Source organism: Mercenaria mercenaria, chromosome 18, assembly GCF_021730395.1.
Source record: "Mercenaria mercenaria strain notata chromosome 18, MADL_Memer_1, whole genome shotgun sequence".
NCBI lineage: Eukaryota > Metazoa > Mollusca > Bivalvia > Venerida > Veneridae > Mercenaria > Mercenaria mercenaria.
The window spans coordinates 20,563,368-20,579,649 of record NC_069378.1 but is presented as its reverse complement, the minus strand read 5'-3'; the positions used below and the strand labels follow the sequence as shown (position 1 = coordinate 20,579,649).

The window sequence follows — 16,282 nt, the reverse complement described above, 5'->3', positions numbered from 1 at the left end:
CATTTTCAAATTTGAGCTCAGAATTAACCAATCAGATTCTACAGTTTTGAGACTGGTTGTAAAACAAATTGAACTCTTTCTGACTCAACTGTGTCCAAATAGTCTTGATGGCAAAGTTGACTTAGATTAGACTGGTCTCCAAACTAGTTTTATTAGACCTTGAATAAAACACTGTTTTAGTATGCAAATGTTTAAGTTGAAAAAACTTGAAGAGTTCTTTGGTTGATATATTTTGTTTAGGAAGAGTGGACTGCGGCGACTCACAAATAAAATGATAGTAGATGCAGTCTGTTATAAACAAGGATTAGCTTAAGGATTAATAGGTGATATCATTTTAAAACAAGCATTAAACTTTGAAATGATAAAATACTAACTAAAAGAAAAGGGTTTGACATATACCCAATAGCCGTAACATATTTGATATTGCCATTGTTTATTGATGAATGTTTGGATATTGTTCACTTTAGGTGGGACAGTTTGTTTTGAGGGACAAGAATTATGTCCGGATAAATCTCAGTGCATAAGTCCAAATCAGAGATGTGACGGCAAACAAGACTGTGACGACGGTTCAGATGAGGATCCTAATATTTGCAGTACTGGTAGGAGTTGTTCCCCTTGGATGTTGTTTTGTGGCATGGGTTATATTTTCCTTATTCATCGTCTAATATTGTATTAGCTGAAACTTTATCAAAAATATGTTTTGTAATCAGTTTCTCAGTGTTGTTGATATTTTATACATCTGCTGTGGTTTCAACATCTGTTACTTTGCTATTTTTTGGCATGAGTTATCTTCACTTTGTTTTGTTCAGTTACTTGTTTAACATGTAACTTGTTCTTCAGTCTGTAAATTTTCTTGAACAAAATTGTACAAAGTTTAATGGTAATCTTGTGTACTATGCTATGTGTAGTTGTTGCATGACCATCCTCATTGTTCCATAACAATTCTTTCATATATAATTTTAACATTCAATATTGGAATGCCTGTAGGTGGTGTGTCTCTCTATATCTATTATTTGATACAACTCATTTTCTTCTGCCCTTTCCTTGTTCTAGCATGGTATTTAAAAATGCAATGTTTGTCTGACTTGTGCTGTTTAGAAAAGTTGTCTCCCTTTGCATTTTTGATAGAATTGTCTCCCTGTCTTCAGTTGCCAGAATGGATTGTCTCCCAGTCGTAATATTTCCTCTTGTGAAAAATGAGCTGTTTTCTGTTGAATGAATAACCATAAAATTTGTGTATGATTTGTCTCGATCTCGGATATTGTAAGCATGGATTAATATCTCTCGTCTGTTCACTAATATTTGCAGTATCTCTACAACAGTTACTCCCCTTTGTTTTGTCATTAGCATTTGCAGTTATTTTTCCAGGTGTATTATGTTGCAGTAAATTAGATATCAAATAAAATTGCTAAGTCACAGCATGTATTCTTCTCTTTATTACCTACATATCATTCATTCTAAAATTATCAATTAAAGATTTAATAGCTTTTTGATAGTATACCCAGACAAGATTTAAAAAAAAAATAAGATTTTATGATAACTTTATAATGAAAGAAAATTAAAGTTCCAGAAATAAAAAGATAGCTATTTATTCTGAAATAGATATTCATAAAAATGTTACCAATTGATACAAGTTATCTGATATATAATGAAATTGAAAATTTTGCACAGGTTTTTCATGTTGCAGTAGTCAGACTGTCATAAATTTGTTGTTTTATCTTATTTCAATTGTTGTTTAAAAATGCTGTAGTGTATAACAATATAAGGATTAAAGGCGGCTTCTATCCGCCACACTTAAGTCTTGTTACTGAAGAGAGACCGGTTGGTGAGCCGCCAGCTCAGTTAAATAACGGTTACCGATTGCCTACCTGCCTGGTGCCTGGCTTTAGGAATAGGAATAGGAATCGGGAAGTAATGCTGTTCAATATATGTAGTTGTCTCATAAGCCAATATGGCTGCCCTTTCAGTAGGGGTTACACTATAATAAACCAAACATTTTACTTATTTATGTAATCCTGTTGTGTCACTGGAAAATCATGGCAGTTTAAAAATGTTCAGCAAGACGGTTCTTAACTAAATATGACACAGGCAACAAATCAATTTTTAGGCATTACTTTCAATTTTTTATGCCCCCTAGCATAATACAGCAATTGAACTGTCCGGCTGTTTGTCATCCGTCTGTGCAAGATTTTACCGTTTCACCTACAGCCCACATTTATGACTAGATTTTGTTCTAACTCCTTCTCAACAATCCTTGTGGCAAGCCCTACAAACTGACCTATATATAAATGACGATGACCCTCATATGACCTTCACCTTTAAACTTGATACCTTAGTAAACAACATTTTTGGTCCTACAGCCCATGTAAATGACCAAATTTAGTTCATACTCGCACTCAACAAACATTGTGGCAAGACCTACAAACTGACCTATATATAGATGACCTTGATCTTCACCTTACCTTTAAACTTAAAACCTTAAAAAAAAAACAGTTTTGGTCATATACCTGGGGGTGGGAATTTGCGTTTTGTAAGTGCTGCTCCTGTTATTTGAAATAAAACTGAAGATCATATGCTTTAGAGTATTTTAGTAACCGAATTTACTACCCGTTGCATTGTTGTGACCATTGTTGATTCAAATTCTTCCAAAAGAAAGTAGTAACATGTATTTATATCAAAGATACTTTGTGAATGAAAATTTTATACAGGGCCTCAAATTTATAGTGGAACATATTGCTCAAACATCATTGGGTTCACCACCTCTGTTTATATGTGGATTTTGACAATTCAAAGGAAAAAGTGATCAAAACATTTAAAAAACAACATATCAAAATCAACGAATATATTTATGTATGTACCTATATATTGCCCTTTTTATCCTTCTGAAACTTTAAATCTAAAAGTGGGAGAGAGGAAGGTTATCAGTGTTACTCATAACTATTTTCAAAAGTACCCCAGAAAAAGAATTTTATTTCTCTTATGTATGACCATCTTGATGAAAAACAGATATTCTTCATGGTTCACACAGGGTTCGCATAAACCCCAATGTTATTTATTATGCTCTTACAACAAGTAACTGGTAAAAAGGTAATTTTGATAGATTTTTTATTAGTATTAAGGTTTTCCTGAAAAAAAAAATGACTGGTATATGCTTTAACCCTTACCCTGCTAAATTTCTATAATGAACTCCTTGTTCTTTCAATTTGGACAGTACCATTAACTGTTAAAAGGGGTGCTTCCCAAAAATATATTGACTGAATGGCAAACAGTGCAAATCTTGATCAGACTGCATGGATGTGCAGGCTGATCATATCTATACTATTTGCAAAGGCAGAATCAGTTGTGTTATGCGTGATAAGGGTTAAATCGTTTAGCTTGTAGAGAAAGTAATATGTCAAAATGCATGTTTATTTTTCTTGCTGCCTGTCGAAAATAGTAACATTTCTTGATCTATTTATCCCTGTTTATCAGCAAATTTGTCAAGATAGGTACAGGTGAGTGATGTTTGCTGAAATGATTCATGATAAAAAGACTTTGATTCATTCATAAAATGTGCCCCCATCCCAGCTTTAGTGCAGGATGGAGGGCATTATTTGAGTAAAGCCGGAGGCTGAGCATGTATATATAGCATTCCATTCTGGACGTTTAAACCTTATCGCAAATTAAAAGATTTCAAATTTACCGCCTGATGACGTCGTAACCTGCGCATGCGCTGCACATCACCCACAATACACCAAATCCCATGAGATTCACAATTTAAAGAAAATTTTTGTTGCTTAAAAACATAATACAAAAAGGGAGGGCATATAACAACACCAATTCTAAAAGGCTTCCAACACAATGTGACTCAAACTCACTACACAAAGGGCAGGGTATATACATGCTCAGCCTCCGGCTTTACTCAAATAATGCCCTCCATCCTGCACTAAAGCTGGGATGGGGGCACATTATTTTTCGTAAAGCCTTTCGGCTTTTCGCATGTATATATAGCATCTTTAAAGGCAACAAAAATACAGTTTACAATGCCTTAATTTATTATTCATCAAATAATCATTCATGACCAAATACAGCATCGTTGTAAGACACATCACTCTCAGAATGTCTACAATAAAATTTTTTAAAATTCTTATCCGACTTCCAGTTACCCTGCGAAATAATATTACTAATACTACAGCCTTTACTATAAGCTGCTGAGGCTGATGCCCCCCTATATGAATGTCCCTTGTAAATAGAAGTATCTATACCAGAAAGTTCAAGCACAATTTTGAGCCATCTTGATAACGTACTAGTTGTTACCGCATCAAGTGTTACAAAAGAAACAAAAACTCTGTCACTTTTCCTCATAGAAGCCGTCTTTTGAACATAATACAACAAAGTATGCATTGCACAAATTCTCTCATCTGTATAGTGTTCTACCTTCAGAGAATAGCACTGTCCTGCTTTGGACGTTTTCAGAATTTCAGAAAAGGTAAAAACAACTGCTTGTTGTTGAACAATCATATTATTTAAATCTAATGCACATAATGTCTGAGCTCTAGGCGCTGTTGCTAATGCAACCAAAGCTAATGTTTTCAATGTCAACAGTTTTAACGACAACTTGGATAAAGGCATCAAGCTTTGCAAATACCTTAACACAGTAGACACATTCCATGTCATAACATATCTAGGCTTTGAGGGTTTATGTATAAACACACTCTTCATAAAACGAGAAATCAAAGCAGTTTCTTTACACCAAGAATTTCCAAAAATTTGTAAAGTCTGAAGCAGCATTGCTTTGTGTATATTTATAATAGAGTATGACTTACCACTTCTAAACAGATAGTACAAATAACTTAATACTACCGTTTCAGACGAATAAAATGGACTGGAAAACCTAATACTATTCCACATACACCACTTTTTCCAAGCACTGCCGTACTGCTTGGTTGTTCCTCCAGACCATGACTCTGTGATAAAGTTAGCAACTTCTTTTGGAATTCCTCTACTCTGCAAGCTCTTCCGGATAGAACCACGCCAATCATCTTCAGCTTTTTTCCCAAGGGATGAAACTTTTGTTGTGGGGTAATGCCAGCAAATCTTGATGTCTTGGTAATCTGATAGGAAAATCAGACATATTTTCTAAGAGAACAGGAAACCAACTCTGTGTAAACCAGTATGGAACAACCATGAGAGCTTTGTCTACCTTATCTGATACTACTTTATTTATTACCTTCCCAATTAAATTAAAGGGAGGAAATAAATATGGAACAAACTGGTTCCAAGACAAGGAAAATGCATTTACAGCCATAGCACCAGGTTCAGGGAACCATGAAACAAATTTTGGCAAACGTTTGTTCAACCTTGATGCAAACACATCTACATCAGGTAAAAAAGTATGCCTACAAAGCCTATTAAATATATCTTGCTTTAACATCCACTCGGTTGAATCAGAGAAATTCCTGGAATAAAAATCTGCTGTATTCAACCTGCCAGGAACATGCACAGCTGAAATATAAATCTGCCTAAGCAAGCACCATTCCCATATTTGTTTAGCCAACTTATCCATTTCTATAGACTCCATACCACCAAACTTATTGATATAAGATATGGCAGAAGTGTTATCAGACTGCACCTCTATATGTATGTCTCTACAATCTTCATAAAGAGCCTGTAAACAATAGAAAATTGCAAGGAGTTCAAGGTAGTTTATGCTAGCATTAAGAACTTCTTCATTATTCCATCTACCATTGGTATGAATGTCTGTTTCCAAGTCTATTCCTCCGAAACCTAGAAATGATGCATCAGTTCTACATCGTTTAGATACATTGACAGGTCTTATTCTTTTCCCATTTGTATCATTAATCTTTGTTATCCACCATGTAATTTCCTGTCTACTAAATAAAGACAATCTTATCTCATTATCAAAATCCATACTGTCACCAAGGCCAAGAAGTTTGTCCCTTTCAAGAGCCCTATAATGCAAAGGAGCTTCCAATATAGCGTTAAAAGCGTTAATAATAAGCCCAATAAATGAAGCAAGGTCTCTTACTACAACTAAATCTGCCTTCAACAAAACATGAGCTTTAGACAAAATCTTTTGAACTTTATCATCTGGCAGGAATACTTTAAATTGCACAGTATCAAGAATGTAACCAAAGAATACTAATCTTTGACATGGTATCAAAACAGATTTTTTGCGATTTAAAGTGAATCCTAAGCTTTCTAAAGTTTCTACAATAGTGACGCAATTATTTTGACAAACAGCCTTTTCTTGATTTAGATTAATTGAATCGTCTATATAATATGACGAACGAATATTTTGTTGTCTGAACCAAGCAAAAATTGGACGTAATATTTTTGTAAACAAATATGGCGCAATTGTGAGCCCAAATGGTAGGCAAACAAACGAATAAAGCTTATTGTTCCAAGAGAATTTCAGATACTTCCAATGTGAAGGATGTATTGGGATTGAAAAATATGCATCTGACAAATCTATTTTTGTCATATAATCATTCTGTTGGACCAAATCAAGTACAATATTAAATGTTTCTTGCTTGAAATGATTATATTGCACAAAAGCATTGAGATGTTTCAAATTAATGACTGGCCTAAATTTTCCGCCAGGTTTACTCACAATAAAAATGGTAGAAATATACTGATCTTGTTCCATTTCAGACTCTACAATCGCACCCTTATTCAAAAGTTCCATAACTTCATTGTTTACAATTACTTTTTGATCCGTATCAAATGGAATCTCTCTAGGAATTTTATCTTGAACAGGCTGTTCAACAAAATCAATCTTGTACCCTGAAACTGCACCTAAAATCCAAGGATCAGATGTAAATCTTGTCCATGTATCTAAACAAGATTGTGTTCGTCCAACAGGACTTACCCTTTCTGTTACTCCTCCTCGTTTGGGTCACGACTGAGTGACGCAGATGTAACAGTAGCTGTAGGACGTCTCCTAGGAGACCTTGTTCGTCCACCATACTGTCCGGCACCTCGTACCGAAAAACCCCTTGTAGGGTATGGCTGTTGGCGATATCCTTGTCCTTGATAACCACCATACTGAGGACCATTGAAGCCCTGCGGTACAAAACCCAAGTTACCATATCCACGACGACCACGAAATCTACCTCTACTACGAATAGCCCTCTGAAATTACTCTGATAGTAAGGATCCTTTCCTAAGAAAGAAATATTGTCACACGACTTCACTTCCTTTGAAATATCATCACCGAACAATTTAGTTGTGATAGGCATTGTCATATTGCAAAGAGGGGAATATTTCTTTTTCAAATAAGGTCTAATATGGTATCTCCTTCTCAAGCTGATACTGTACTGAACCTGACCTAAGCCAGTAATGACATCCGAGAATAAACCCTTTACTTCTTTAGTCATAGTTTTACTCTTTTTATGAAAGTCAACCAACTTACTGAGAGGCACTAAAGTAGTACTCAACAAGTTCTGAATATCTACCAATGCCTTGTCACCTAAGTGACCTTTCTTATCCATAAACCGCCAAACTTCCTGATTCACTAACGGCGGAATAGCTTTGTCACAATTAGCCGGAACTGGATATTTTGAGAACAAAGGGTCAGTGTCACACTGTTGTGTACACGCAGTGTTAATTAGCTTGGCTAGAGAATCACTTATTGGCTGCCCACGCTCTGGAGTTTTCATTTTTGGTAAGTCCCATGTGTAATCATCACAGTCACCACTAGCGGTGCTGTTAGTATCCCCAAACGCAGAATTTGTATCAAATCTGGATGCTAACTTTGGAATCTTAAACCTTTTATCAGATAAATTTTCATTTTCATCCGAAGAAATATCGTTAGAATCTACTGTCACCCTAAGGTTACTACCTGGAAAATTCTGATCATAAGAATCAAAATACGAGTCATCATAATCATCCATCTCATAATAAAGATCGTCATTTTGATCAACAATTCCTAGCGCTGACCGAAGTCCCGTTATATCTTCTGGAGACAACTTGGAAATGTCAAACAAATTACTATTTTGACTCCGAGACTGACCAGGTGGGTCCGAAGTACCCGACCTTGTATTTGAACCCGAGGGTTTTGATTTTTTAGAGCCCGAAGGTTTAACACTTGTTTTAACAGCAGCCTTTCCCTTTACAGGAGCCTTACCTTTTTTCTTTGGATCAATTACTACCGACTTCAATTTAGTAGAAGCCTGGGTTTTCTTAGTCTCGTTGTTGTTTACGTCAGTGGGTGGGGGTAGGTCATCGGCTGAAAACCCCTCAAATTCTTCTTCGGAGGGGTGTAGACTCGTACGGTCATCATCAGACATACTTACATATACGTATGTTACCAGAAAATTACTTAAAGACCGAAAGGTACGGTCATAAAAATAGAAATTTTTTAAACTCTATACGACACGTCTATTCAAACACGCCGCAAAATGGAAAGTGAATCTCATGGGATTTGGTGTATTGTGGGTGATGTGCAGCGCATGCGCAGGTTACGACGTCATCAGGCGGTAAATTTGAAATCTTTTAATTTGCGATAAGGTTTAAACGTCCAGAATGGAATGCTATATATACATGCGAAAAGCCGAAAGGCTTTACGAAAAATAATGGGATTTTCCCCAGTTTTTCCAAGCTGCATGTATCAAAGAGGTTTTTTTTATATAAATGATGAACGTCAAAACATTAGCAACATAGAATATTCATGGCCTGTAAAGACTTTCTGCAGATTCTGATAAACTTTTGTTTGTAGTGGTGTTAAAAGTGGTAAAATTAAAAGGTCAATGTTTACTTGTATCATACAGAGTCTGAAAATTGTCTATACAGTTTGAGACAGCTTAAGTCACAAGTTAAAAAAAAACCTGCCATAGTCAGAGAGGAAAAGACTTTGTAAAACAGTTTAACTGTATTTTTTTCACAAGACTTTGGTTAAGTTTTATGTCCCTAATTTTATTTAGACGTAAGTACTTCTAAGGTCAGAATATGGAAGGCCAAGTGCTTTAAACCAGGAAAATGTAATTTAAAAAAAATCAATTGAAATTGTGTATGTGTTTTGGCAACTTATTCCATTTAGAGATTCCCACAGATAAAGTTGTTGAGTAGAAACTTTGCACATGCAGTTGTCTTGAAAAGTAGAGCACAGTGACTATATGAATCATGAAGTTACGAGTTTGTCCTCAGGGTAAGGCAGGAGCACAAAATGTCTGAGAATTAAGTAACTCGTCATGTAAGAAGCGGAAACTGATGCAGAAACCGCTAAACAAGCAAACAGAACAAAAAATGAAATGTTTATCGAAAATACCATTGAACAGGTAATTTTCATCTACGTAGATTTAATCTAGTGTAAGATTTAATCTCCTTTCCATGTAATACACAAACACTGAGTAATACTACAAACTGAAAACATATTAGAATAAAAGTGATTTATCTGTGCATAAATATTGCAGTGTTTTTGCACTTTTACAATATGGAAATCTCTTTAATGTTTCGAGCACACAGTCGCGTATTGTTTCGCATGAAACAACTTGAGTGAAATAAGCCCCCTACAGGAGTTGTAAATATCATTACGTAGGTGCATAACATCTAGATTGATTGATTGTATGAACATTATATGAGCCGTGCCATGAGAAAACCAACATAGTGGGTATGCGACCAGCATGGATCCAGACCAGCCTGCGCATCCGCGCAGTCTGGTCAGGCTCCATGCTGTTCGCTTTTAAAGCCTATTGAAATTGGAGAAACTATTAGCGAACAGCATGGATCCTGACCAGACTGCGCGGATGCGCAGGCTGGTCTGGATCCATGCTGGTCGCATACCCACTATGTTGGTTTTCCCGTGGCACGGCTCATATCAATATTTCTCAATGAAAAAAGACTTGCACTGCAAAGAAAATAAACCTTACACAGCAAAAAAATAGTTCCAACGAAATCCTTTGATAATCAAGTTATCTCGGTTTTGATAACGAATGATTTATAACATATATGCTATATCTTTGTCTGTCAAGATATATGTCAGCACTGTTAATCCTTTGTAGTCATTTAATTAGAAAGTTATATCTCTAGAAGGTTATATACCAGTAAAAAAAATTGTTTTTTGTTTCATAAAAAAATCAAGTTCTTGATACAGTTGATACAGTTTCTAGATTTTCGCTCCGTCAAAGACTTATTTTCCATGAAACATTTCCAGTCATTTTCTTCAAGAAAGTGAAATGAAAAAGGAATGTTAAATAATATGCAGTGAAATGCAAGGCAAATTAGAATATGTTTATCAAATTGGTGACTTTTTTTACTACACCACGGAAGCATATTTTTGACCAAATTACTGCTTAAACATAGAATCTGAGCAACAAAAAATGAACCGAGCAATCGTGTCACTTGTAAATTAGTATTATTGTCTGTTTGTCTTACTTCAGTGTTTATATTTCTCTGATAATTGAATGATAAGATTGAAAAAAGATATTTCAGTTTTTTTAAGGAAACTTAATGAGCCTGTACATTCAGACACAATTAGACATTTGTGTTTCTGTGATGGAGACATGTTTGAAAATACAACCAGCACACCAGCACTCCTCCTAATTTCTGCTTTATAGAAAATAAGTTTCCGGCTTGCACAAATCCATGTATAATAAGTGTTGCTTAAGCATTTTTGTGTGAGCATAAGCTGCTGCAAGCATTAATTTACTTTAAAACATCTACCAATTAACAACTCAGAACTGTGATTGGTTACACAAAAATGATAAATGTAAAAGCTGTTTTTCTTTGCCTTTTTCTGTCATTAGTCAAACATGAAATAAACAATCTCTTTGAAAATGCAGTCATTCTTTTTTTACTGATTGAATTTGGAGGCAGAATGAGCTACTTTGTCTGTGTTTTCTTGAATAGACAATTTAACACCCTTTGCATTTTAATAACTTCCTTCCGTTAACTAATGGTACAAAATTTACCTCCCTTTAAAATACATGATTGACAAAAAGTTCTTTGAAGAATGAAATATCTTCAGTAATGTCCTGCGGGTAATGTGGAACACTAAGTGGGAATAGGATTGTGCATATATCAGAGAAAATCTTCATAGAACATGCAATTAACATTCTGCTGTAATCAAATTGAATAGTTTTACAGATAATTCCCCATGAAAATCTTTATGCCACGTGGAGTTGCCAATTTTTTTAACCATTTATTTTAGTTGGTTAATTATTTTGTACTTTTCTTGCAAAAACATGTTTACAGTTAAGTGTATGTTGCAGTAATACAGGTGGTGCAGCTAGAGAAACTCTGAGAGTTATTTAACTTGAAAATTCTGCAACTACTTCGGAGTGAATTCTGTTTGGCACTGCAGTAAATACCGGAATAAACCTGCTGCAGGTCAAGAAGTACTTGGTCCTATCACCATTTCAGGTCCAGAAGTAACTGGCATTGATTCAACCTCAGGTCCTGTTGTAACTGTCAATGTTCCTACTCTAGAACCAGTAGTAATTTCATCTACTGTTACTTCAGGACCTATAGTATAGAAGTAATTACCAAATACCCCTACTTCATGACCTGCAGTAATGGACCTGAGTAGTAATTTCCAATAACCAGTCCTCTGGACTTGCAGTAATTTCCAGTACCCCTACTTCAGGACCTGCAGTAATTTCCAATAGCCTTACTGTAGTGATTTTGAATATCTTCAGGACCTGCAGTAAATACCCCTTTGGAACCAGTAGTAATTTCCAATATCCTGTCCTCAGGACCTGCAGTAATTTCTAATACCCTTACTTCAGGAAGTGTAGTGATTTTGAATACCCTTACTTAGGAACTGTAGTGATTTTGAATACCCTTACTTCAGGACCTGCAGTGATTTTGAATACCCTTACTTCAGGAACTGTAGTGATTTTGAATACCCTTACTTAGGAACTACAGTGATTTTGAATACCCTTACTTAGAAACTGTAGTGGTTTTGAAAACCCTTACTTCAGGAAGTGTAGTGATTTTGAATACCCTTACTTAGGAACTGTAGTAATTTTGAATACCCTTACTTAGGAACTGTAGTGATTTTGAATACCCTTACTTCAGGACCTGCAGTGATTTTGAATACCCTTACTTCAGGACCTGCAGTGATTTTGAATACCCTTACTTCAGGAAGTGTAGTGATTTTGAATACCCTTACTTAGGAACTGTAGTGATTTTGAATACCCTTACTTCAGGACCTGCAGTGATTTTGAATACCCTTACTTCAGAAGTGTATGATTGAATACCCTTATAGGAACTGTAGTGATTTTGAATACCCTTACTTCAGGCCGCAGTGATTTTGAATACCTTCTCAGAAGTTGTGATTGATACCTTTTTAGGACTGTTGTATTTGAATACCCTTACTTCAGGACCAGCAGTGATTTTGAATACCCTTACTTCAGGAAGTGTTGTGATTTTGAATACCCTTACTTAGAAACTGTAGTGGTTTTGAATACCCTTACTTCAGGACCTGCAGTGATTTTGAATACCCGTACTTCAGGAAGTGTAGTGATTTTGAATACCCTTATTTAGGAACTGTTGTGATTTTGAATACCCTTACTTCAGGACCTGCAGTGATTTTGAATACCCTTACTTCAGGACCTGCAGTGATTTTGAATACCCTTACTTCAGGAAGTGTAGTGATTTTGAATACCATTACTTAGGAACTGTAGTGATTTTGAATACCCTTACTTCAGGACCTGCAGTGATTTTTAATACCCTTACTTCAGGAAGTGTAGTGATCTTGAATACCCTTACTTAGGAACTGTATTGATTTTGAATACCCTTACTTAGGAACTGTAGTCATTTCGAATACCCTTACTTAGGAATTGTAGTGATTTTGTGATTTTTTGAATACCCTTACTTCAGGACCTGCAGTAATTCACGAGTACCCATGCTTTATTACCAGATACCTATGTTTATGGGAGCTGAAGTAATAACCGACAATTATCCAGGATTATTGACCCTGTTTTGAGACTGAAAGAAATATATAACTCTTCTTTCAGCAAGGTGATTTATTCTTTATGCATGTAAGAATGTTGAAATATATCATGCTAACTGTGAAAGGTATGTCTGTCATCAGATCCCTGAATGTCTGCCTGCTGTTTATGTTTTCGGTTACAGTTAATGACATTTTTTGAGACGTTTGTACAGATAAGCCGCTTTAAGGCTAATGTTAAGCTACAATTAATTAGTTTGATGACAAGTCATGTTTTTACATTTAAGTTGATGTTTTTTTTAACAGAATCATTTGCTGGGTAGTAGCTAAATTCTTGTAGTAAATTACTTGAGGTTCACCTCCAGTTTAAGCTGTATAACCACTGTAATGGTTCAGCTGTTTCAAGAAAGTTGTTGTCAACTGTATTTTATTTTATTTAAAAAAAAAAAAAAATCAAACTGTCTGCTTAATTATGTAATGATAAATACCAGTACATTACAAAAATCTTAAGGCTTTCATGATGAAATAATAACCACTTGGCGAAAGAGATTTTTTTTAACCAAATAAAACATATTGAAATATTAAATGGTAATTTTTCTTCAATTTTTGATATATTCTGTATTATTTGCAAAATAATGAAAAGTGAGACCCGACAAAATATATCATTATAGTGGTATATGATAGGTCCATTACACTTCACTGATAATCATTTGCAACATAGCTGAAAATTACAAAAAAGAATTGAATATATTTTGCTGAATTTTACTGTTTTTGTAGTACAGATACCCACTTTCAGTCTTGAGTTCGGTTGATCTTTGCCAAGTGAAACAAGTATTGTAGGTACTTTTGGCTATTGAATGATGAATACATGTATTTCAATAACATTGAAGTTTGTACTGATTAACCAGTTACGCTGGGTGTTCCTGCAAAAATGGCCATGGGTTAATCAGTGAGTTGGCAATTGTCAAACATTGTTTTAAAATTTACAACAATTGGCACCAAAGATTGTAGTCAGATGTACCATGGTTGGCCACCACGTGGTCATGGTCAAATCACTGGAGCTGGAACAATCAAATAAACCACTAGCTTTCACTGTTCGCAGGCTGAGTTACGACTTGCATTTGACCAGCTTCTAATATCACATATGCAGCTCTCTGTATTTCATTTGCCATTCAAACAGATTGACAATTTTTTGGCAGAAAATTATTAGCTTATACTGTGAAATCAGTAAATTTCGTGGGCATGAAATTTCGTGGTTTTTGTTAAAACGGCAATTTCATGGGGATATGAATTCGTGGATTTCAATTTTTGAACATAAAATGAATGGGAATTTTACTTGTTCATTGGGATTGAATTTCGTGGATTGACTCAACCACGAAATCCACGTAAATTAGTCCCCCACGAATATTAATGATTTCACAGTAATTATGGAATGTAATGTTTAAAGTTACAATAAAAATCATCTCATTCCTTCTGTATTATGTATAGGCCTGATTACTTCATTACTCTGTGCTCACCCTTTGTAAAGGCTTCCCTTTGATTCTTCGCTCTGGAATCATGCAAGAAAAGATGTTTGCAATAAATATTTTGATTTCATCATTGGTACCTAAATTCTTTGAAAATTTTCTCTGTTGATCTGCAGAATTTAGACAGGAAGGTGAATATTTTCTGTAATGGAGACTGCGGTATTACAATAAGAGTAATTTAAAACCTAAATGTAAAAAAAAAAAAAAAGAGTAAAAAAATGTATCTCTTTTAATGCAGTGATTCACAGGTAAAGGGTCATGTGTCAGAAAAATAATAAATTTATAGTACTCTCATAAACCATTATTTTTTTACTCATCCAAGGGTTTTCATTTCCACCCCGGGTTTTATTTTTGCAACTTCAACAAGATTGTCTGGAATAGATAAAGCACAACAGATACCTATTCATCACATGCACCCAAATATTAAATAATGTTTACCTAGTGCCCCATATATGGTACGACGTTATTCTTAAGTAGAATTAAGAAAAAATAAATTTTCCGATATGTCTACGAGGTCAAGGTGTGATCGTCAGTATGTTTCGTTTTATGAATGAAACGCAAAACCAAATTAGCTGAAATTGAAAAATACCTATCTGTAAATCAGTAAGGAGGCAAGTTTAATCCTTGAAATCTTTATAAATTGACAGAAATAAAGTAATCTTTGAGCTCTGAGTCATAAACCATGCACCTGCCTTTTTTTTTTTTTTTTTTTAATTTGGTGACCTCTTTTAAGTTTGAATGATTTTTTTGTAGTCAGTGTTTTTTAAGAAAAAGCATATCCCAAACAGTGATTTGTCGTTGAATAAAATCACTGTTTGGAATTCAGATACGAAGCAATTGTATCTAGAGGGCTCAATCAGAGTGATATAATATTATAAGCATCTGAATGACAGAATAAACCATGAACATTTTGCTGTCATATTATATTATCTTACATATAATATGAATATGTTAATGAAATGCCATTAGAAATATGCCCATTAAGATTTTTGAGATGACAAGCCATCCATGGTTTTACATATTTTTTTTTTAAATAAGAAGATTGATTCTGAATGTACGTCAAAAATAATGTCTTACTTCACATTAACCACATCATTTTCACATGTCATTAGTAATTAAAACTTGCAAAATTAGACGGAGTTTTAAATGCATTAATTATGGAAATTTGTAAAATTCATTTTAAGATATTACACTGCAGTCATCTATATGGTATTTTCTAAATTGAGTACAACATTTCTTTTAAAGTCATAACATTTTTAGCTCGACTATTCGAAGAATAGGAGAGCTATCCTAGTCGCCCCAGCGTCGGCATTTAAGCGTTAGCATTAGCGTCACACAAATGTTAAAGTTTGCGTACCACCCCAAATATTTTCAAACTCCATTGAGATATTGCTTTGATATTTTGCATACTTGTTTACCGTCATGACCCCAGTCTGTAAACAGGAGCAGACAACTCTATCAAGCATTTTGACTGAATTATGGCCCCTTTTCGACTTAGAATATGCTTATTGTAATGTTAAAGTTTGCGTACCACCCCAAATATTTTCAAAGTCCATTGAGATATTGCTTTCATATTTTGCATAGTTGTTTACCATCATGACCCCAGTCTGTAAACAGGAGTAGACAACTCTATCAAGCATTTTGACTGAATTATGGCCCCTTTTCGACTTAAAATATGCTTATTGTAATGTTAAAGTTTTACTCATAGCCTATATTATACTATCAAGCACTGAGAATAGTCGAGCGCGCTGTTAACTGACAGCTCTTGTTTAAAGATATATTTTGCCCATATTTCATTATACTTTATTATTAGATTTTAACATTAAGTGTAGAAAATACTCATCAAATTTGTAACTTTGTCCAG

The 16,282-nt window shown here is 34.7% G+C and overlaps 1 protein-coding gene across 8 annotated transcripts in view; it reads left to right on the top strand.

Annotated features, from left to right (window-relative positions):
• Window positions 1-16,282, top strand: part of LOC123538009 (collagen alpha-1(I) chain-like) — a 156,349-nt gene that overhangs the window by 98,998 nt on the left and 41,069 nt on the right. For 7 of the 8 annotated variants that reach the window (XM_053530309.1, XM_053530308.1, XM_053530307.1 and 4 more), the window contains one exon: window positions 468-599. The exons of the other annotated variant lie outside the window; for it this stretch is intronic. In XM_053530309.1, the coding sequence (XP_053386284.1) occupies window positions 468-599 (132 nt within the window). The remainder of the gene's footprint in view (window positions 1-467; window positions 600-16,282) is intronic. 8 annotated transcript variants of the gene reach the window in all.